The sequence below is a fragment of the Sinohyriopsis cumingii genome, chromosome 14, assembly GCF_028554795.1.
Source record: "Sinohyriopsis cumingii isolate HCF-2022 chromosome 14, ASM2855479v2, whole genome shotgun sequence".
In the NCBI taxonomy this organism is placed as follows: domain Eukaryota; kingdom Metazoa; phylum Mollusca; class Bivalvia; order Unionida; family Unionidae; genus Sinohyriopsis; species Sinohyriopsis cumingii.
Window position 1 is genome coordinate 26614618 of NC_142974.1, and position 23197 is coordinate 26637814.

The following is a 23197-nucleotide window of genomic DNA, read 5'->3' on the forward strand; positions in this document are numbered from 1 at the left end:
TTGAGATCATAAGAGAATTATAACTTGTGTCTTTTTTGCAGCGTACATATTGATTTCCTGATTGAAGCTCTCAAATTACAATACATTGGCTTTTAAATATTTAAACTTATGAAATTTCACATTGCTGATGCAGTCTAAAAAGTATATATACCCTGGCTATCTGAAATTTCACATTGCTGATGCAGCCTAAAAAGTATATATACCCTGGCTATCTGCTATTTCTAATCAGATGCTAATGCTGCTGGTAATAATTTTTTTATGGAAAAGAGGACATTATTTTATTACTTTTTTCTTTTAGCATCACCATTGTTTCCTCATCAGCCATGGAAAATACCAGACAAGGAAGATTCAGATGAAGATGTATGACACAAGCTGAAGAAATTATACTTGTCCAGTGAATATAATGTTATGTAGTTAATAGTTGTAACGAGGTAAAGACAACATAACTCCAGATCATGTCACATTTTGTTCTGGCAGGTCAATGTCAGGGTTAAAGTTGGAGGTGATGGTTCAGATAGATGCTCAACAGTCTGACATGACTTACTAGTTAGTCTCCTTAATAATCTGTCATGACTTACTAGTTAATCTCTTTAATAGTCTGACATGACTTACTAGTTAGTCTCCTTAATAGTCTGATATGACTTACTAGTTAGTATCCTTAATAGTCTGGCATGACATATTAGTTTGTCTCCTTAATAGTCTGATATGATGTACTAGTTAGTCTCCTAATAGTCTGATATGACTTACTAGTTAGTCTCCTTAATAGTCTGATATGACTTACTAGTTAGTCTCCTTAATAGTCTGACATGATTTACTAGTTAGTCTCTTTGGAAATCAAATACAGATTTCTGTTCTTATTATCTTTACAAAAGACCTTTTACAAGCCCGACAAGTAGTTTTTGTTGTTCAGGTGTCATAGTCTTGAAACAAATCAAGTACCTGCTCGAACTCAAAATTACCTATATCACAGGTATTATAGTTCTTAAAATGTTGCAAAATAAACAAAACATATTTAACAGACATATGTATTAAAATGTATTGCTTTGTTAAACTATCTTGTGTTTAAATTAATTATACTATTGTAAACTATCCAGATCTGAGTTTGAGTGTGCACTAAAGTTGAAGATTTCTAGATGAGATGAGTTGGGTATATGAATTATCATTCCATGTGTTATAAATAATACACACAACATAGACCATAATCAGCTATTGTATTATGCAGTATAAAATTTGAATCTGTGCTATTTAAGCGATGATAATTTTCTCTGGTTTGACAGGATTCTGCTTAATTTGTGACCATTAGGGACATTCATAATATTTACGATGTGGATAGTACAACACAAACGTGTCCGATTTGTTTTCTCAGTGAAAGCCAAAGAGTGTGCATCAAGCACCTGTTGGGATTATTGAAGCTTGGTACTACTATGACTATAATTGGTTATTTTATGTGAAAGTTAGTACTGGAACCAGTCATGCTTGATTAGCTATGATTTAACAGGCATTAAATGCTTATCGGTAGCAGTAAGAATTATACTCTTTTTAAAGAAAGTGACATTCTTCCTCTCGTGGTTAGAACAAAGTTTATAATTAACAATAAAGCAGGCCAGCAGAGACCTTGGTCTTGAAGTATTCCACTTCAATGACATCTTCAATGATAGCGATTACACATAAAGCTCTTTGTGTGATTTGTAGAAACTTAGAAGCAATGGCTCACTGGGGAGGTAAATCGTTCCATGACCATGCGTGAATGGTTCACTTGGAGAAATTAATTTTCTTTATTTTTCTTTTCAGTTTACATGTAATAATCACTAACATTACATGTAAAAGCAAAACAGGAAATATTTCCAATACCATGTCAGTTTTCTTAAAACATATTTGGTGTGGAGGCTTTGTTACCCTGGTCACACACTAGGGTGTTTCGCTGTACCCAGAAGTGACCTTTTGCCATGTTTCATCCATCTTTCTTCTCAGTGTATTTTTAGTTGGAGGCATATTACTCAAGTCAGTACAACTCGCTAAAGTCTGTGTTGTACACCTCAATAGGTCCAATCCGAATAGAACTGAATGTGGTAGAAGGACTGTATAGATAATCAGGTCTCTATTCAAACTTTTCGTTATTCATATATTTTTTTGCTGTATGGGTCTATCATATCTGGTTATCCATGGTCAATACAGAGGACACTTACAATAACAGGGATTAACAGGTTAACTTATTATAACAGCATGCCTATTTCTAGTGTTTTTAAGACTGTCATCAGTGAGTTCAGTCTAATGAACATCATTAATGTTTAGTTTTGGGTAGCAACCATTTCGGTTGTGTTGGAGCTGTATAGAAATAAGGTTTTCAGGTGTGTTCAATTGTAATGCTAGGCTACTCAACAAAACATTGAGGCATTGAACATACTAATCATGTGCCCATTCAGCAAATATACACTTCAACCTCTGTTTAGGCCAGCATTGGAAGGGTAACATTAATAAACTTGTGAATTAGTTGATAAAAATTTAAAGCAGAATTTGAAACTATGATAGGTTTAAAAGATGATATGATACCAGTATGATGATAACTTGTAAGTAGTGAATTGGCGTAAATTTAAGTAAGAGTAAATTTTACAGTCAGTCAGTAAGGAAAGAGACCATATTTAGATTGCAGAAGTAGTATTCAGTTCCAATAAAAGTTACCTCCCTTAGAGAAAGACAGTTATCTAGACTTTTCAACCAGGATCATGCATGGCTCCATGAGTTCTCCACCAAATGAGAGTCTGAGGAAAGAAAGGGATGCTGAAGGAGGTATTTCAAAATATTTGGACATGTGATGATGTGATGTAAAGCATTGCGATGATGGGATGGCATCATGTTTTCTTTTAAATATTCAGTTTGATAGACAGAGACTTGCACACTGCATTGGCATCTCTGTCAGAATAATGATAAATTAAAGTTTTAAGCTTAGAGAAGAAGTGCTGATACAAACAATGGCAGGAAATATGTCTATATAAAAACTTAGAGGTGTAGAAAAATGTTTTCTTCTTGTTGTAGTTTCACATTTGCGTAGAGTGATCAATGTGCCATCAGTCGATAGCAGCGATCATTGTGCCACAGCAACATATAGTAGAGATCCCACAGTCAATCATGAGACTTGTTGAACTAGATCTGCTTCTGTTTTTTAGTAAACTTTGCACAACATTTGTTTTGACAGCATCCTGTAATGTCTGAGATGTTTTATCCATTGATTTTATATTAAATATTTGGGTAACAGCATATTTATTTATTTTCAGAATCTGAGAATATCCATCTTAAGCCTTTTAGTGTAGCAAGGTTCTTGTGAACTCTTGTTTTATTATTATATTCTTTTATTACAGATTTATTAACATATTTAAATATATCAATGAAATAAAGGTAAATTGCGTGCCTGTTAATGACAAATTTTAGGACTGATAAGTTTGTAAACTGTTGTTTGCTTTTTCACTAACATTCACTGGTAGTGTCTGCTCATAACTGAACTTGTTATGTCATTATATTGCAATGTAATTCTTTCTCAAAAATATTTTACTCCCAGTAAAATTCATTTGAAAAACTTGTCTTTAATTTTTCATTTTTAAATTTTCAGTTTGTATCTCAAAATACAGTTTTTATATGTCATATTTACATCTAGTTATTACCTAGCATGTTTTTAATTTTGAAAACTGAATTTTCTCTTAAATTTTAAGATGCTTTGTGTAAGCAGGATCTAACAACATTAATGCAGTGACAGTCATCTTGAACAGTTTATCTTTTATAAATATAGTGGTTTATCTTCCATTTATGAATACATTACACCCTTATTATTACACCATTGCTGACAGACCCAGATAGGATCCATGTCTTAGAGAAAGATAAATTATACTGAGTTAGGCTCCAACAACCTTTTGTCAAAGATATTGTATTATTACTTCAGGGCTCGAAATTAGCGGTACTTCGCTAGCCCAAGGCTAGCAGATTTCCTGTCGGACTAGTAACTTTCAAAATGTTAATAGTCTGATGGGCTAGTAAATTTTGGTTATCAATATTCAGTGTTTGTTTACACCATCCCCTAATAAATACTTGACTTTAGCAGATGTTCTGTAGAATCAAAGCAGTGGCCATTGTAAACACAGTCATAAAATATTAGCATGAGAAGATGAAGCCAATTTCTGCCTCGGAACGGTGTGTTTCTATAACAAGAATCCATCCGATTGCATGCATTTCACTTAACAGCGTAAATTATGGTCCTGTCATCCTGTCATTAACAACGGAAGTTTGGTAATTGATCATAATTAATCTGATAACGAATTAACCCTTTACCTCATAGAGCATAGTGACAAAGTGCTGCATGCTATAAATAGAACACATGTTACCTAGTCGACCGCATACGCATAGCCTGCCTGTGAACTGTTAAGCAATGTAGTGTATGTTACGTTTAACAGTAATTTTAACCATTTTACATTTTTGGTACACATCTATAATATGTGGAACAATTTAAGACTAAAGTCCGATTATTATAGCTGTGTAATTATTTATCATGGAAGAATTTGTTATGTGCTTTAAAATCTGGAGAGAACTCATTCACTGTCATGACAGTGAGGCCATGTGACAAACTGTAGCTGCCGTTTCTCATACTCGAAATTTAAAAGTTTTTCGTGTGTGTCTACATCACTAAGTCATCTGAATTTGATAATTTATAAAAACTAATTGCTGCCTACATCAATATCAGAGCTTTTACATAGGTTATTGAATCTTTCATAGTTGTGATTCTAATCGTGAAAGCTTCGTAAGTACTGAATGAAATCTGCGACCACCATTTTGGAGAGTGGAGATTATGACCCAGTTACTTTAAATAGCAGATATCGACCAGTACATAAACAGTGACGTCGTAATGTGACGTAATTGTCATTTGCAGAAATGAATGTAGTATCTAATAAGGGGTTTTCCCCGAAGGTGGCGCTACGAAAACCGGCTTAAAATGGCCGATGTTTACAGCCGACATCAAAAGGCGCTTCCATGCGGCTTTTGTTGAGGCATCAAAAGGCGCTTCGATGCAACTTTTGTAGAGGCGTGCAAAGACAGTTGCATGAGGTAAAGGGTTAAATGAATTATTCACTCGACCACAGTAAAAAACTACAAAGCGGTATACCACACAAAAGAACACGGCAAAAACTATTCAAAGAAATTAGTTCGCCCCTTTTTTTTATTTTTGCTCACTACCCAAACGCTCCAACAGTCACAAACAGGAAACTACATATTTTATATTTCCATCAAAATAATTATAAGAATTAGATAATTTATTATGATTATGTTATTGACACATCCATTCCATACAACTACTTTTTCTATGGTGATTGAACAAATAATTGAATACACGTGGAGATATCCAAGCAGAATGCCGTACATTGATTTGGAATTAAAATCTCTGAGCATGGACATCTAAGATTTGAAAATTTTCTGCCTTGTTATTAATTTCAACAATACACTGAGGTTCAATTAATTAGGAACAATTACCAAACTTATGATTTATGATACCGTAAAAGGAGCTGTTAAATACAATGCACCGAGTGTCAGATGGCTTCGTTTGATGGGAACGCACCTTTCACAAGCTGAAACTGACACTATCTTCTGATGCTAATATTTTATAACAGTGTTTAGAATAGCCACTGCTTTGATCATGCAGAATGTCTGCTGAAGTTAAGTCTTTGTTAAGAAGAAGCCATTTAATTTTGGGAGGGGGCAAAGACGTGTTTCTTGCTCTGACTTTCTTATATAAAGGACACTGTGCCATTCCTTTTCTTGCTGTAAATAATTCACATCAGCTATACTATAACATCGCGTATTTCAAAAGAAGTCACAATTCACTCCTTACAAGACAGGCAAAATGTGGCATTTGATAGATGGTGTTCAGCCACTGGGGAAAAAGTTGAATGAGAATGATGAGGAATAAATCTTATGATAGGGAAAAGCGTAATGGAAAATTTCAGAAGAAATGGACGAAAGACGGGGAATGGCTGAATTATGACAAGAAAAGGAACGTTATGTGGTGTAACTGGTGTATTCAGTTTGCAAAGACAAACACAGAAAACCTTCAGTTTTGTTGCGGGTTGTTTGAACTTTAAGATTGAATTGGTAAACGTACATGAAAGCTGTGTGACATTGTTTTGTGAACAGGACTAGTAAAGATTTGGCAGGACTAGTAAATTTCTCAATATACTAGTCCTTCTGGCTACAAAGAAATTTCTGTTAAATTCGAGCCCTGTACTTGTACAGGTTTTCAAGATGAAGACTGGAATTATGTTCTCTTTCACAGAGAGCAGCATTTTTGTAATGCTTTTTATGATAGTCTATATGATCCATGTCATTTACAAGGACATCTTATACTGAGTTTGGTTTTAACTAGGCTGTGCTATAATAGTGCATAAAGACACAACAGTTTATTTAATGTTCCGAACTTGAATTTAGTTGGTTTTTAATACATATAATGCTGTGCGTTACATTTCAGTTGATTTTCATCAGTGATAATGATGTGATTTAATTCTCATTTCAGTTAGACTTTGACATAAATATGTAAACTACATTTCAGTTGGTTCTCAGTAGAGACAATGACATGAACTCCATTTAAGTTTTCATGAGATATAATATAATGGGAACTACATTTTATTTTCTTCTCATTAGACATAATGATATGAACTATGGTTCAGTTGGTTCTCACATGACAATGATGTGAACTAGACTTTAATTGGCTCTTATTAGACAATGATATGAACTATGTTTCAATTGGTTCTCATTAGACATAATGATGTGAACTGTATTCCAGTTGGTTCTTATTAGACATAATGATCCGAACTACAGTACAATTGGTTCTCATTAGACAATGATGTCGACTAGACTTCAGTTGGTTCTCATTAGATATAATGATGTGGACTAGACTTCAGTTGGTTCTCATTAGACATAATGATGTGGACTACAGTTTAGTTGGTTCTCATTAGACATAATGATGTGGACTAGACTTTAGTTGGTTCTCATTAGACATAATGCTGTGGACTAGACTTTAGTTGGTTCTCATTAGACATAATGATGTGGACTAGACTTCAGTTGGTTCGCATTAGACATAATGCTGTGGACTAGACTTCAGTTGGTTCTCATTAGACATAATGCTGTGGACTAGACTTTAGTTGGTTCTCATTAGACATAATGCTGTGGACTAGACTTAAGTTGGTTCTCATTAGACATAATGATGTGGACTAGACTTTATTTGTTTCTCATTAGACATAATGATGTGGACTAGACCTCAGTTGGTTCTCATTAGACATAATGATGTGGACAAGACTTCAGTTGGTTCTCATTAGACATAATGATGTGGACTAGACCTCAGTTGGTTCTCATTAGACATAATGATGTGGACTAGACTTCAGTTGGTTCTCATTAGACATAATGATGTGGACTAGACTTTAGTTGGTTCTCATTAGATATAATGATGTGGACTAGACTTGAGTTGGTTCTCATTAGACATAATGATGTGGACTAAATTTCAGTTGGTTCTCATTAGACATAATGGTGTCGACTAGATTTCAGTTGGTTCACATTAGACATAATGTCGACTAGACTTTAGTTGGTTCTCATTAGACATGATGTGGACTGGACTTCAGTTGGTTCTCATTAGACATAATGATGTGGACTAGATTTTGGTTGGTTCTCATTAGACATAATGATGTGGACTAGACTTTATTTGCTTTATTTGTTTCTCATTAGACATAATGATGTGGACTAGGCTTTAGTTGGTTCTCATTAGACATAATGATGTGGACTAGACTTCAGTTGGTTCTCATTAGACATAATGATGTGGACTAGACTTCAGTTGGTTCTCATTAGACATAATGATGTGGACTAGACTTCAGTTGGTTCTCATTAGACAATGATGTGGAGTAGACTTTAGTTGGTTCTCATTAGACATAACGATGTGGACTAGACTTTAGTTGGTACTCATTGGACATAATGATGTGGACTAGACTTTAGTTGGTTCTCATTAGACATAATGATGTGGACTAGACTTCAGTTGTTTCTCATTAGACATAATGATGTGAACTAATTTCATGTTGGTTCTCATTAAAAAACAAATAAAGTGAAGAAGGGAGGTAATAAGTAAATATCAGATTTTTTTTTAGCATGGTATAATCGGAGATTTTGTTTATTATTCCAGAATTTTCAGGATGTTTCCTCTGATTGCCTGATTTTTATATCTGAATATAAACAAGAAATAAATCAAATACTCCATACATTGGGATACAGTATAAAAAAAATATTAGTATTTTTGGCACCACATCACAATAAAGGCCATATTGTCTATGACAGTATAGTGTCATATCAAGGGCACTAGTATATTGAGGGACTTTATACTGAGTGACAACTTTTCTATTATTTGTCATTTTAACTTTTCAATTTTTCAATATTATTCACCTGTGATACTCAATATATTTTGGTCATTAGTGACATGACACTATGGTATTATCTGTGAGATCATTGTGTGGATTGTAACTACCAAAAGAATATTTCATCTTCTGTTTTATTATGTTACACAAGACTTTGAAAAGATTTGAATGCTTGCTATTTCTGTTTCAGATTTTGGATTGTATAATAAATTATTTAATATTTTGATGTTTACTCCATCAGATTTGTACAATAAAGTGTAAACATTTTGGTTTTGATTTTTTAATATTATTTTGTTACCCAATATTATAGTTTGGCTCAACAGAAATAGTGCAAAACATGTTTTTTGTGAAGTAATTTTGTTTTTTGTCTGTTTGCAAGAAGAACTTTATTGAAACATTAGAGGTTTATTTGGATGGCCATGAAAGGTTGAAATTTCTTTCTGCTGAATCCTTTGTCAGTGTCGGCAGATCTGACATCTGGTCTTATACCAGGATATCTTTCAGGATTACCTGTTCTTCATCATCCATCCATTGTCCTTCCATCTGTACAAGCTTGGTATTTATACTCCTGAACTTTCTGGAGGATTGCCATGAACCTTTGATCTGATTGGTCCCAACAAAAATTGGTGCCATTCATAAAATCTCATTATTTGATTATTGCTACTCCTCCTGTGTGATTGTCATATCAGCTTATGATTTTCGAGATTAATTGTGATGTCTAGCTGGTCTAAAAAAAAAGTGGTTCTGATCTGACCTCTAAAATAAACTTGTTGTTACTCCTGGGTCTTATTGGCACATAAAGTCTCTTCATATCATGTTTACTTGGTTCAAAGTGTCAGTCTGAGATTCAATGCGGCTTCTTTCATATTTATCACTAAATCTTGTTATTGCTACTTCAGATTTGAAATTTTTGCTGAAAAGGGGTTTTCACAACAAGACATCTTATAGTATATATACGGTTCTTACTGAAATTAACTTGATCATCCCAACACCATTCAGTGGTGGTGGAAATAATCACACTTATGTTTGTCACTGTTACTCATGCATGTATGGTTGTAACAACATGGCACTTCACTCAAAGACTTCAAATATCTATTTGGTCCTAACTGAAAATGATGTTGATCATATAGACAGTATGACTTCAGATTGGTAATTTTTAAATCTTGACATCTTAGCTATTAAAAAGATGAAATTTTCTTATCTGAGACTCATGGAATTTTGTTTCCCTAATAGAGTGTAAATCCTGCAGAGGGATGTTTTGATAAACGTTGTTGTACGATACTCTGCCTTATTTCTAATATTGTGAATTCAGTGTTTTTTAACTAGATACCAGCTTCATTCAATTCATGATTGAAACAACTTACAAAGCAATTTCATAACCTAACAATGAAGATGTCACTTGCTCCAAAACTAGAAACAATGGTACCCATGAAAACAATTTATTTTACTATATTTAGCATTGGAGGTACGTCAACGTTTAAAAGTTTTCAAATGATTTAGATGTCAGTGGTTATGAAGTACCAGGCATTTATTCAAATACACCCTCCCTTACAAATATACCAAATGCAAAACAAACAAATAAACAATAACCCCTCAGTACAACACCAATAAAAGGAAACAAGAAGAAACAGAACAGCAACAGTTATGTGCACTTAGCCGATTGTGAATATCCACTTTCCTGGCAAGTTAGTTCTCATGCACCCAGTTACCATCATATCTCCCTTGTTCTGTCGTTTGGGGAGATGGGATGATAGTTCAATGGAATTAGGCCTAGGCATATGATGGCCACATCAGTCAAATACCTCAAACCTCTTTTATTATACTTGATTTAATTCTCTCTCTCTCCCTCACTCTCTCCATATATAGAGGATCTCAATTTGATATAGAATTTATTAAACAAGTTGTATAATGTCCAACTGTTGTGAGTCTTGGCAAGCAAAAGCTGGACATTATTCAACAAGTTTAATAAATGTAAAATTATATCATTACCCATTTGAGATTCTTTTTATCACACAGTTTTTTTTTCCAGTGGAGATTATTTTGATAGAAAGAAGAACAAAAAATTTTGTTCATTCTGACATACAGTGCACATTTCATTTGTTGTGCAAAAAATATAGTCCCAAACAAAGTTGAACTAGTAAAAGTAGATTGTACTTTTTTACAAACTATAAAGCAAAGACAAAGCTTCCATCCGCATAAACAGAACATTCTATTATGGCAAAATCATTTTTCAAAACAGAATGATCAATGCGGTGTGATGCCACATTGTTAGATACGGTACACAGTAGGCCTAGAGTACATGTTTATCCTAGAATGTCCCTCTCAGAACAAAACATTACATTGTTGTGATTTTCATGTGAAATAGGATCCCTACACTAACATGTCAATGCTGAGTGTCAAGCAATGAAGTTATTTAAAAAGAATTTGCAATAAGTGATTTAGTTAAGAATTTTCAATCTTGAGAGAAAGAATATTAAAGCTGAACAGTGCAAGGAAGGATAAAACTATGTATTTGATGCAGATAAATACACATTTGTATATGTGGCTAATTACAGCATAATCAAAAGATTTCATAAATTTTACAAGGTAGAAATGTATTGATTTGTCAAGTTTGAAGTATAATTTCACTAATATTTGAGACATATCAATAGTCATCGTTCCCGCTGAAGTGAGTGAACAATAAACGAAAAAAGTATGGATCAATATATTTGTTTTTTTGATAACTTATAAATTATGTAGTCATTAATGCACTACTGGTGTTACACTTTGAACCGCGAAACAATATTTGCAAGTGAATGCCTTCCTAACTTATAGGATGAAGTATGAACAAATCAGGCAAATATTTTCAGCTAACCCGGTAGTTTAAAAACGAGACGACATGTACAAAGAGGTTATAGAAAGCATGCTGTATGACGAATTATTATATGCTCATTTTTTTCGCCCGTTAACTTTACATTGTCAGAATCGTTCAGTATTCCCCGATACTGAACGCGCGCAAAAATACACATATATCATTCACGTGAATTAATGAACTACTTTCTATTGTAAACAAACAATGGACACAGACGCCAGCACTTTTGATTTGTAAACAAATCGTGTACACTCGCGTAAGAGGCTCTTTAGGTTGTGGTTGTTTAAATTTGTTTCTGAATTAACTCAAACATGTTTCATGGACTGCAAAAAACAAGCCCCCAGCTGTTTTGGCACATTCCGCGTTGATACAATGTTACGGATTTAGGCTAGCTACATTATATAAAAGACGGAAGATTAGGTCATTACAAATAACATACAAGTGACAAGGCATATACTGTTTTCTTCAGCTGGTGATAGGAATTGCAAAATAAAATATACTTACAGTTTTACATCCTGAATTTCCTTAAAATGTTTTTTCTTAATTCTGCAAATCCGAATTGAATGAGCCATGTCATAGGTTTTCAATCTTTATTACACATTTCGAAATTGTGCTGTAATTTCGATGATAAGTGCAACTGCATCCTCCTTACTGCACTCTAAATGAAATAAGCATTAAATTCCATAGCGTCTTTTTGATAATTGCAATTGAAAGACTTCATATTTTTCCCACGTTATGATTTCAAACATTCAATGACAGAAACAGAAACAAGTTTGCAGACGTAAACACGCTTCTCCCGCGCCACTTCAATCCGATGTATTTCATGTATAATTTGCACAGATGAATCTAGTCCAAAATCACAAACTTTCGTCGAATCGAAACAAAATACAAAATATATTCATTCCAGATTAAATGGAAAAGTTATTGCAATGCGCATTCATTCACAATATGACTGCAACTTTCAATTTTAACTAGACACACCATTTTCTTTCGAAAGTTATGTCGAGTGCGCGACTGAGTTCAAATTTATCTGGGCGGAGTTATGTGCGTATTAATAATGATGTCATTGTGTAATGACAAATCTGCGCTTGAGTATTTAGTTTGGAATACGGCATTCAGTCATTTACGCTGTTTCTTTTAGTGTATTTTGTTTATATAATTAAACCTTAGGTAGAATAAAATAAATGAGCATATAATAAAAAGGTTACTGCATTTGTAAGGGAAATGATGAAATCGTTTTGTCAGAAGGATATACTTCACTCCCAAGGTCGTGCAGTATTCCATCCCAAAACTCGTTCATATTTTCCCATACAAATGCAGCAACCTATAACTACGTAACGTATGCGGTTGAAAATTTATAACGTCGAGAGAATGAAAGGCAAATAATATTTACTAATGATGTTCAAAGGATACAATGAATCTTGTGGCAATTGGGAATGAGCAGACAATGCCTTGCAACTAACACAACGTTATGATACGGAGACAATAAATAATTAGCGCTATCAAGAAGCATACAAATGTTTAAGTTTTGAAAAATGGCGAGACTCAGGATGCAAACAGTATTGAAAAGTCACCCCATGTGAATACATGTACAAGGGAGTTGAACAAACTCTTATCGCACCCATTCAGTCACAAAGGGAAGAAGTTTTTTTATACCAATTTCAGAAAGTAAAATTCAGTACACATTTGTAGTTTCTGGATATACAATATCTGAAACTGCATTTTGAATGATATATGGTGGTAATTTAATGAACCTACACACATATAAGGTGCTAATAGAAAGATCACATTTGTGATATGTTACAAATAGAACAGGAAACAACCGATTATGTCTGGTGTATTTATAATTCTCTATAATTAATTCCATATACCTTGATTTCTTTCATAACAATCCAGAATGACTGTGTAAATACATGAGACTTAATTGATATGTCGTCATGCAAGTGTGTCTGCTATGCACGAATGCAGGCAATGCAATAGGTGCTGTTTACCCACGGACCTGGGTTCGAATCTCCATATGGTACGAATTAAATTTTTTCTAACCTTCATGATGTTATTATTTGTATTAAAATAGTAATTATGCCTATTATTATCAAACATTCTTCTATAGGAATCCATATATAACACTTTCCTTTCTGTCTGGTGTATATTTATAATTCTCTATAATTAATTCAAAATACCTTGTTTTATTTCATAAGAATCCGGAATGACTGTGTAGATAAATGAAAATGAATTACTAGAGAGAGATAGAGAAGAGAGATATTTCAGTTCTTATGAATGGTTTCCTCATTTGCAATGCAGTCATGTGATTTGTTTACTTCAATTGCGCTAGGGGCAAAATGCAATAAACTGATTTCATTTCATAACTCGTGTGATGTTACCTGTAGAGGATAGAACGAAACTAGCAGTTGCATCTCCGATGTTATTAAGTGTCAAAGAAAGGTGCTACTCCTTTACCTTTAGCCGTACCAAGAAAGGGCACATTACACATTGAATGAAGGGTAGATTACTGAATATAAAAAAACAACACTTTATTGCCCTTCTAGAGACAGCTTAGAAAATAACATCTCGAGGCTTAAATTTAAAAAAAATGTACAGAAGCATGAATAACGTATCAGTGAATAAACGATAAATTACAACATATATCACATATTGAGATAAGTGCAACAGTGCGATAAGTACCGTGAGTCAGGGTTGACTAAAGTCGACCGCGTTTAAACAGTGTGACACTACTACTGTTATTACTGCATATATTACTACTGAAACTTCCACGTGACGACGACAAATGCATATCTGAAAATAAAACATAAAATGGAACATACTTTTTTACTTTTCTTCATCACGAAATTACTGTTCTTGTCCACGTATGCGTACATTTTATTAATAATTACGAATTCTATCTCTTAGCTAACTCAGTGGTCTAATTTTAAAATTTCCACAATATACAGGGGTAGTCATTAATTACATATTACACGCAATCCATCGAGGTTGCCGTATTGTGTAACGTCTGTCCAATTTGTATTGCCAGAGAAAAAAACCGACGATGTTTTCATTGCCATTTTTCTAAAATTCATCGCCATCTTATTATGAATAAGAAAGAAGTCGACTCGACATTTGAAGTATTTTATTGCGTTGTTAGTGATTAGGCGTTAGAGTCAGTTTAATTGCTTTTTTTTTTAACACGGGTTATATTCAAAATATATTCTTGGTTCCAGGGATTAGAGTCAACTATATTGTTTGTTCTTACGGTAGATTCCACCATATTGCTTGTTATATATTGTATGCTATCAGGGGTGAGAGTCGAATATATTAATTGTTATCAGACGTGAGAATCGACAATATTGTTTGATATCACGGGTGCTAGTTGACGGTTTTGTTTGACATTCTACCTCCACTATACAGGTATGGGGAATTCCAACCTTCCTTAGGCGCTTTCCGATTGGTTGGGTACGGTTCATTGGTTTGCAGTACATAACAATTAAAACCTCAGTGCGATTTTTCACGGATACTGTGCTATTTCCACCCATTACAATCAACTTTGATGTTGGAAGCGGTATGCTTATGTGCAGCAGCACTTTAAAGGAATAAATGTTTTTACTTTGAAATTCCAGGCACGTGCTCCAATATTAACATTTTCAATGAACGTACCATATAAGTAGAGTCCTTCTGTGCGTGAAAAATTTTAAGGTGAGGCTTTCAAAATGTACTTTGCCGGTATGCTAGACGGCAATCAGGGTAACTTTAAAAACAGCAACAGGCGTGTGACTATATTAAGTTTTAGTCTTATTTTAAACGTCCGCTGTGTATGACTGCATGGCGCTCTCCTGAAGGTGTATAAATGTCATCAATGTGTTTAATCTGTGTTGTTTTTTTTTTTTGGGGGGGGGGGGCAGCTAACAGTAGAAGGTTTTATACGAATCTATCCTGCTATTCATACGTTCTGGCCTGTGCTTTAACAATAAGTCAGGAAGAAGACGAAGAAACAGAAGTACAAGATTATACTTTAGTAGGTTTTAACAACTATGATAACGGTTATAAGGGTGCAGTTGTAAATAGAGAACGACACTAAAGCGTGTACGATTTTGACGAAGTTGACGATAGCGCTGAATCCATAGACGCTGCAGATACAGCTGCTGTTGCTACTGCTAATGATGCCAGAAAGGAAACAGTAGGATATGACAATTTGATACTTTACACGATGAATAATCTTTATTAATGGCTGGATAATGCCTACTGATTGACAATCATGTTCATTTTTGACGAACGATAGGTGTGTGAGACTAAATAATAAAAAAAAACCGCTTGCATCCATTCAAGAACAGTGATACAAAATGCATGCAAAATTCTATCAATCATAAGGGCACATACAAGTAATTAAATTTTCATAGACCGCAACACAGATATTTGGCCAAATTACTATACTTTTGTAGCCTTCCCGTCGTTCAACTTGTTCCGTTTTATTAGGACACCAATTTACTAGTTGAAGCGAATAATAGCACTCTAATGTGTTTCATTACGTTGGTTTTATAATTCATAAAACTCTTATATACATATGTATCCAAATGTGCAACGTGGAATTGAAGGAACATAAACTTTGCTTTCTCATTTTCGTTGTTTATGTCTTTGAGAGACAGATATAGAGAGAGAGATCGAGATCGCGTGAAGACAGTTGGGCACGTTGAATGTACTCATTCAAACGTTTATTTCGAATCTCCAAAGCAAATATCTGAACAAATCTACTATTTTCGTCAGTGTATTCATTTTCTTAGACGAGCACTCGCTTTTGTCAAATTTCTTTCGATAATTCAAATGGAATAATTATGAAACAGGAACTTTATATGAACAAATGTCACTCTATTTCATTCTTTGCTATACGTTTCAAGCACAATGAAACATATTGACATTTCAGAACTATGGGCATCATTTTACATACCAACACAAAACAGGGACAATGAGGGTTTGATAATATTTCCCGACATATAAAGGACCATGTGAAACACGACTTTGTGAACCAGTATAATTGCATAACTAATTTTTATATTAATACCACCACTTTACCATTAATATTTGTATAACTAATGTTTATGTTAATACCAGGTTAACATTTAACCTTGTTAATTTTAGATCTCAAACTAAAAATATATCAGAGAGTAATAAGTTCTCTGTTCTTATGATTGGGTATTATCATCTTTATTGTCATGATGTGACCATCAGTCCTAAGCAACATCATCAGGACAGTCATCATTCTGATCTGGATCATGCTGCTTCTTGTCTCCAGCAACTTTTCGGGACTGTTATTGTTGCATTATTATGTCATCTAACAAGTTTATATATTTGTTGTAATAAAGCTGCATTTGGACAGTTGGGGTACATTTATTGCCACTCTTTACACAAATCTTCTTTACATACAACTTTTAGCTGTAGAATATTTGAGTATCATTTACCAGGTGTTGAGCCAATTTGGTTATGTGTATGCATTTATTATCATTCCTTTTTTGGTAAGGTAAGGATACAGATCAGGCTGTGGTGAATTTACTTTCTAAACATTTGCATAGAAGCTTCATTGAATTAGAAGTATTGAAATTATAAGAGAATTGTGTCGCATATTTTCTGCAGTGTATGTATTGATTTCATGATTGAAACTCTCAAATTACAATACATTGGCTTTTAAATATTCAAACTTCTGAAATTTCCCATTGCTGATGCAGTCTAAAAATTATCTATACCCTGGCTATCTTCTATTTCTACTCATATGATAATGCTACTTGCAATCATTTTATTTAAGGCAAAGAGGACATTATTTTATTACTTATTTCTTTTAGCATCACCGTTGTTTCCTCATCAGCCATGGAAAATACCAGACAAGGAAGATTCAGATGAAGATGTATGACACAAGCTGAAGAAATTATACTTGTCCAGTGAATATAATGTTATCTAGTTAATAGTTGTAACCAGGTAAAGACAACATAACTCCAGATCATGTCACAATTTTTTTCAGGCAGGTCAAGGTCAGGGTTAAAGTTGGATGGTATGATTCAGATAGATGCTTAATAGTCTGACATTACTTGCTAGTTAGTCTCCTTAATGACATGACTTACTAGTTAGTCTCCTTAATAGTCTGATATGGCTTACTAGTTAGTCTCCTTAATAGTCTGATATGAATTACTAGTTAGTCTCCTTAATAGTCTGATACGACTTACTAGTTAGACTCTTTAATAGTCTGATATGACTTACTAGTTAGTCTCCTTAATAGTCTGACATGACTTACTAGTTAGTCTCCTTGGAAATCCAACACAGGTTTCTGTTCTTGTTATCTTTACAAAAGACTTTTTACAATCCCGACAAGTAGTTTTGATTGTTCAGGTGTCATATTCTTGAAACAAGTCAAGTACCTGCTCGAACTCAAAATTACCTATATCACAGGTATTATAGTTCTTAAAATGTTGCAAAATAAACTAAACATACTTAACAGACATATGTATCAAAATGTATTGATTTTTAAACTATCTTGTGTTTAAATTAATTGTACTATTGTAAGCTATCCAGATTTGAGTTTGAGTGTGCACAAAATTTGAAGATTTCTAGATGAGATGAGTTGGGTATATGAATTATCATTCCATGTGTTATAAATAATACATACAACATAGACCATAATCAGCTATTGTATTATGCAGTATAAAATTTGAATCTGTGCTATTTAAGGGATGATAATTTTCTGTGGTTTGACAGGATTCTTCTTAATTTGTGACCATTAGGGCCATTCTTAATATTTAGGATATGGATAATACAACACGAAACCAGTCTGATTTTTTCTTTCGGTGAAAACCAAAGAGTGTGCATCAAGCACCTGCTGGGATGATTGTAGCTTAGTACTACTATGATTGTAATTGGATATTTTATGTGAAAGTTAATATTGGAACCAGTCATGGCTGATTAGCTATGATTTAACAGGCATTGGTTGTTGAGAGATTAATTGTTTATTTGTAGCAGTAAGAATTGTACTTTTTTTTAAAGAATGTGACATTGATATATGCAAAATAAATTCTTCCTCTCATGGTTAGAAAAATGTTCATAATTAACAATAAAGCAGCTCAGCAGAGACTTTGATCTTGAAGCATTCCACCTCAATGACCTTCAGAGATAGTGATTACATGAAAAGCCCTTTGTGTGATTTGTAGAAACTTAGAAGCAATGGCTCACTGGGGAGGTAAATCGTTCCATGACCATGCGTGAATGGTTCACTTGGAGAAATCAATTTTCTTTATTTTACTTTTCAGTTTACATTTATCTCCAACATTACATGTAAGAACAGAACAGGAAATGTTTCCAATACCATGTCATTTTTCATAAAATGTATTTGGTGTGGAGGCATTGGTACCTTGGTCACACACTAGGGTGCTTCCCTGTACCCAGGGGTGGCCCTTAGCCCTATTTTATCTTTCTTCTCAGTGCATTTTCAGTTGGAGGCATAATACTCAAGTCAGTACAACTCACTAAAGTAGGTCCAATCCGAATAGCACTGAATGTGGTAGAACGACTATTTAGATAATCAGGTCTTTATTCAACTATGACTTGTACATCTTGAAGGTTCAAATCTGAGTTATAAACTTTTCATTATTCATATATTGTTTGCTGTGTGGATCTATCATAACTGGTTATCCATGGTCAATACATATGACACTTACAATAACAGGGATTAACAGGTTAACTTATTATAACAGCATGCCTATTTTGAGTGTTGTTAAGACTGTCATCAGTGAGTTCAGTCTAATAGACATCATTAATGTTAGGTTTTGGGAAGCATCCATTTATGCTGTCTTGGAATTGTATAGAAATAAGGTTTTCAGGTGTGTTCAGTTGTAATGCTACGCTACTCAACAAAACATTGAGGCATTGAACATACTAATCATGTGCCCATTCAGCAAATTGTAATGATAGGCTACTCAACAAAACATTGAGGCATTGAACATACTAATCATGTGCCCATTCAGCAAATATACACTTTAACCTCTATGAACACCAGCATTGGAAGGGTAACATTCACAAACTTGTGAATTATTTGACAAAAATTTAAAGCAGAATTTGAAATTATTATAGGTTTTTAAATAATTTACTAGCATGATGATAACTTTTGAGCATAAATTTAAGCAAGAATAAATTTTACAGTCAGTAAGGAAAGAGACCATATTTAGATTCCAGAAGTAGTATTCAGTTACAATAAAGTTACCTCCCTTAGAGAAAGACGTCTATCTAGGTTTTATCAACCAGGATCATGCATGGCTCCATGAGTTCTCCACCAAATGAGAGTCTGATGAAAGAAAGGGATGCTGAAGGAGGTATTTCAAAATATTTGGAAATGTGACGAGATGATTTGAAGTAAAGCATTGCAATGATGGGATGGCATCATGTTTTCTTTTAAATATTCGGTTTGATAGACAGTTAGAGACTCGCACACTGCATTGGCATCTCTGTCAGAATAATGATAAATTTAAAGTTTTAAGCTTAGAGAACAAGTGTTGATACAAACGATGGCAGGAAATATGTCTATATAAAAGCTTAGAGAAGTAGAACAAAAAATTTTTGTTGTAGTTTCACACTTGCGTAGAGTGATCAGTGTGCCATCAGTCGATAGCAGCTATCATTGTGCCATAGCAACATATAGTGGAGATCGCACAGTCAATTATGAGACTTGTTGAACTAGATCTGCTTCTTTTTTTTAGTAAACTTTGCACAACATCTGTCTTGACAGCGCTATGTAATGTCTAAGATTTTTGATCCATTGATTTTGTATTAAATATTTGGGTGACAGCATATTTATTTATTTTCAGAATCTGAGAATATCCTTCTTAAGCCTTTTGATGCAGCAAGGTTCTTGTGAACTCTTGTTTTATTATTATATTCTTTTATTACAGATTTATTAACATATTTAAATATATCAATGAAATAAAGATTAATTGCGTGCCTGTTAATGACAAATTTTAGGACTGATTAGTTTCTAAACTGTTTGCTTTTTCACTAACATTCACTGGTAGTGCCTGCTCATAACTGAATTTGTTATGTCATTATATTGCAATGTAATACTTTCTCAAAAATATTTTACTCCCAGTAAAACTCATTTGTAAGACTTGTCTTTTATTTTTATATTTAAATTTTCAGTATGTATCTCAAAATACAGTTTTTATATGTCATATTTACATGTAGTTATTACCATGCATGTTTTTAATTTTGAAAACTGAATTTTCTCTTAAATTTTAAGATGCATTGTGTAAGCAGGATCTAACAAAGTTAATGCAGTGACAGTCATCTTGAACAGTCTATCTTTTATAAATATATTGGTTTATATATACATTACACACTTATTATTACACCATTGCTGACAGACCCAGATGGGATCCATGTCTTAGGGAAAGCTAAATTATACTGAGTTAGGTTCCAACAACCTTTTGTCAAAGATGTTGTATTACTTCAGGGTTCGAAATTAGTGGTAGTCCGCTAGCCCGAGGCTAGCAGATTTCATGTCGGACTAGTAACTTTCATAATGTTAATAGTCCGATGGGCTAGTAAGTTTCGGTTATCAATAGTCAGTGTTTGTTTACACCATTCCCTAATAAAGACTTGACTTATCAAATGTTCTGTAGAATCAAAGCAGTGGTCATTATAAACACAGTCATAAAATATTAGCATGAAGAGATGAAGTCAATTTCTGCCTCGGAAAGGTACGTTTCTATAACAAGAATCCATCATATTTCGTGCATTTCACTTAACAGCGGAAATTATGGTCCTGTCATCCTGTCATTAACGACAAAAGTTTGGTAATTGATCCTAATTAATCTGATAACCAATTAAATGAAAAAATGACGTGGCATCACACTTTATTCACTCGACCACAGTAGTAAACTACAAAGTGGTATACCACACAAAAGTACACTTCAAAAACTATTCAAAGAAATTAGTTCACACGTTTTCTTTTTGCTCACTACCCAAAAGCTCCAACAGCCACAGACAGGAAACTACATATTTTACATTTGCATCAAAATAATTATAAGAATTAGATCAGATTACATTATTGACACATCCTTTCCATACAACTACTTTTTCTATAATGATTGAACAAATAATTAAATACACGAGAAGATATCAAGCAGAATGCCATATATTTGTTTGTTGGGAATTACAATCTCTGAGCATGGGCATCTACGATTTAAAATTTTTCTGCCTTATTGTTATTTTCAACAATACACTGAGGTTCAATGAATTAGGAACAATTACCAAACTTATGACTTATGATACCGTGAATGGAGCTGTTAAATACAATGCACTGTCAGATGGCTTCGTTTGATGGGAACACACCTTTTACACCCTGAAACTAACACTATCTTCTGATGCTAATATTTTATAACAGTGTTTTTTCAATAGCCACTGCTTTGATCATGCAGAACATCTGCTGAAGTTAAGTCTTCGTTAGGGAGAGGCCATTTAATTGTGGGAGGGGGCAAAGACATGTGTTTCTTGCTCTGACTTTCTTATATAAAGGACACTGTGCCATTCCTTTTCTTGCTGTAAATAATTCGCATCAGCTATACTATAACATCGCGTATTTCAAAAGAAGTCACAATTCACTGCTCGAAGACAGGCAAAATGTGCCATTTGATAGAAGGTGTTCAGCCACTGGGAAAAAAGTTGAATGAGAATGATGAGGAATAATTCTTATGATAGGGAAAAGCGGAAGAAATGGACAAAAGACATGGAATGGCTGAATTATGACGAGGAAAGGAACGTTATATGGTGTAACTGGTGTATTCAGTTTGCAAAAACAAACACAGAAAACCTGCAGTTTTGTTGCAGGTCGTTTGAACTTTAAGATTGAATCGGTAAACATACATGAAAGCTGTGTGACATTGTTCTGTGAACAGGACTAGTAAAGATTTGGCAGGACTAGTAAATTTCTCAGTATACTAGTCCTTCTGGCTACAAAGAAATTTCTGTTAAATTCGAGCCCTGTACTTGTATAGGTTTCGGTCCCTATTAGACTTAATGATGTGAATTATGTTTCAATTGGTTCTCATTAGACATAATGATGTGAACTATGTTTCAATTGGTTCTCATGAGACATAATAACGTGAACTACATTTTATTTGGTTATCATTAGACATAATGATGTGAACTATGTCTCAGATGATTCTGATTAGACATAATGATGTGAACTAATTTCATGTTCGTTCTCATTTAAAAACAAAGTGAAGAGGTGATGTAGTCAGGAAATATCAGATTTTTTTAAGCATGGTATAAACGGAGATTTTGCCTATTATTCCAAATTTTCAGGATGTTTTCTCTGACTGCCTGCTTTTTATATCTGAATATAAACAATAAATAAATGAAATACTTCATACATTGGGATACAGTATAAAAAATATTAGTACTTTTGGCACCACATCACAATAAAGGCTATATTGTTTATGACAATATAGTGTTATATAAAGGGCACTAGTATATTGAGGGACTTTATACTGAGTGACCAATTTTCTATTATTTGTCATTTTGACCTTTCAATTTTTCAATATTATTCATCTGTGATACTCAATATATTTTGGTCATTAGTGACATGGCACTATGATATTATCTGCATGATCATTGTGTGGATTGTAACTACCAAAATAATGTTTTATTTTCTCTTTTATTAGGTTACAAAACAACTTGACAAGATTTGAGTGCTTGGTATTTCTGTTTCAGATTTTGGATTGTATAATAAATTATTTAATATTTTGATGTTTACTCCATCAGATTTGTATAATACAGTGTTAACATTTTGGTTTTGATTTTTTAATTTCATTTTGTTATTCAAGATTGTAGTTTTGGTTCAACATAAATATAGCAAGAAGTGGTCATTGTGAAGTAATTTCGATATTTGTCTGTTTGC

At 33.6% G+C, this 23197-nt stretch overlaps 1 protein-coding gene across 1 annotated transcript in view; it reads left to right on the plus strand.

Annotated features, from left to right (window-relative positions):
• Positions 1-8698, plus strand: part of LOC149783471 (F-box only protein 16-like) — a 30483-nt gene extending 21785 nt beyond the window's left edge. Inside the window, exon 8 of the mRNA XM_089931725.1 lies at positions 299-8698. Coding sequence (XP_089787851.1) covers positions 299-366 — 68 coding nt within the window. The 3' untranslated portion in view covers positions 367-8698. The remainder of the gene's footprint in view (positions 1-298) is intronic.
• Positions 8699-23197: the final 14499 nt, after the last annotated feature.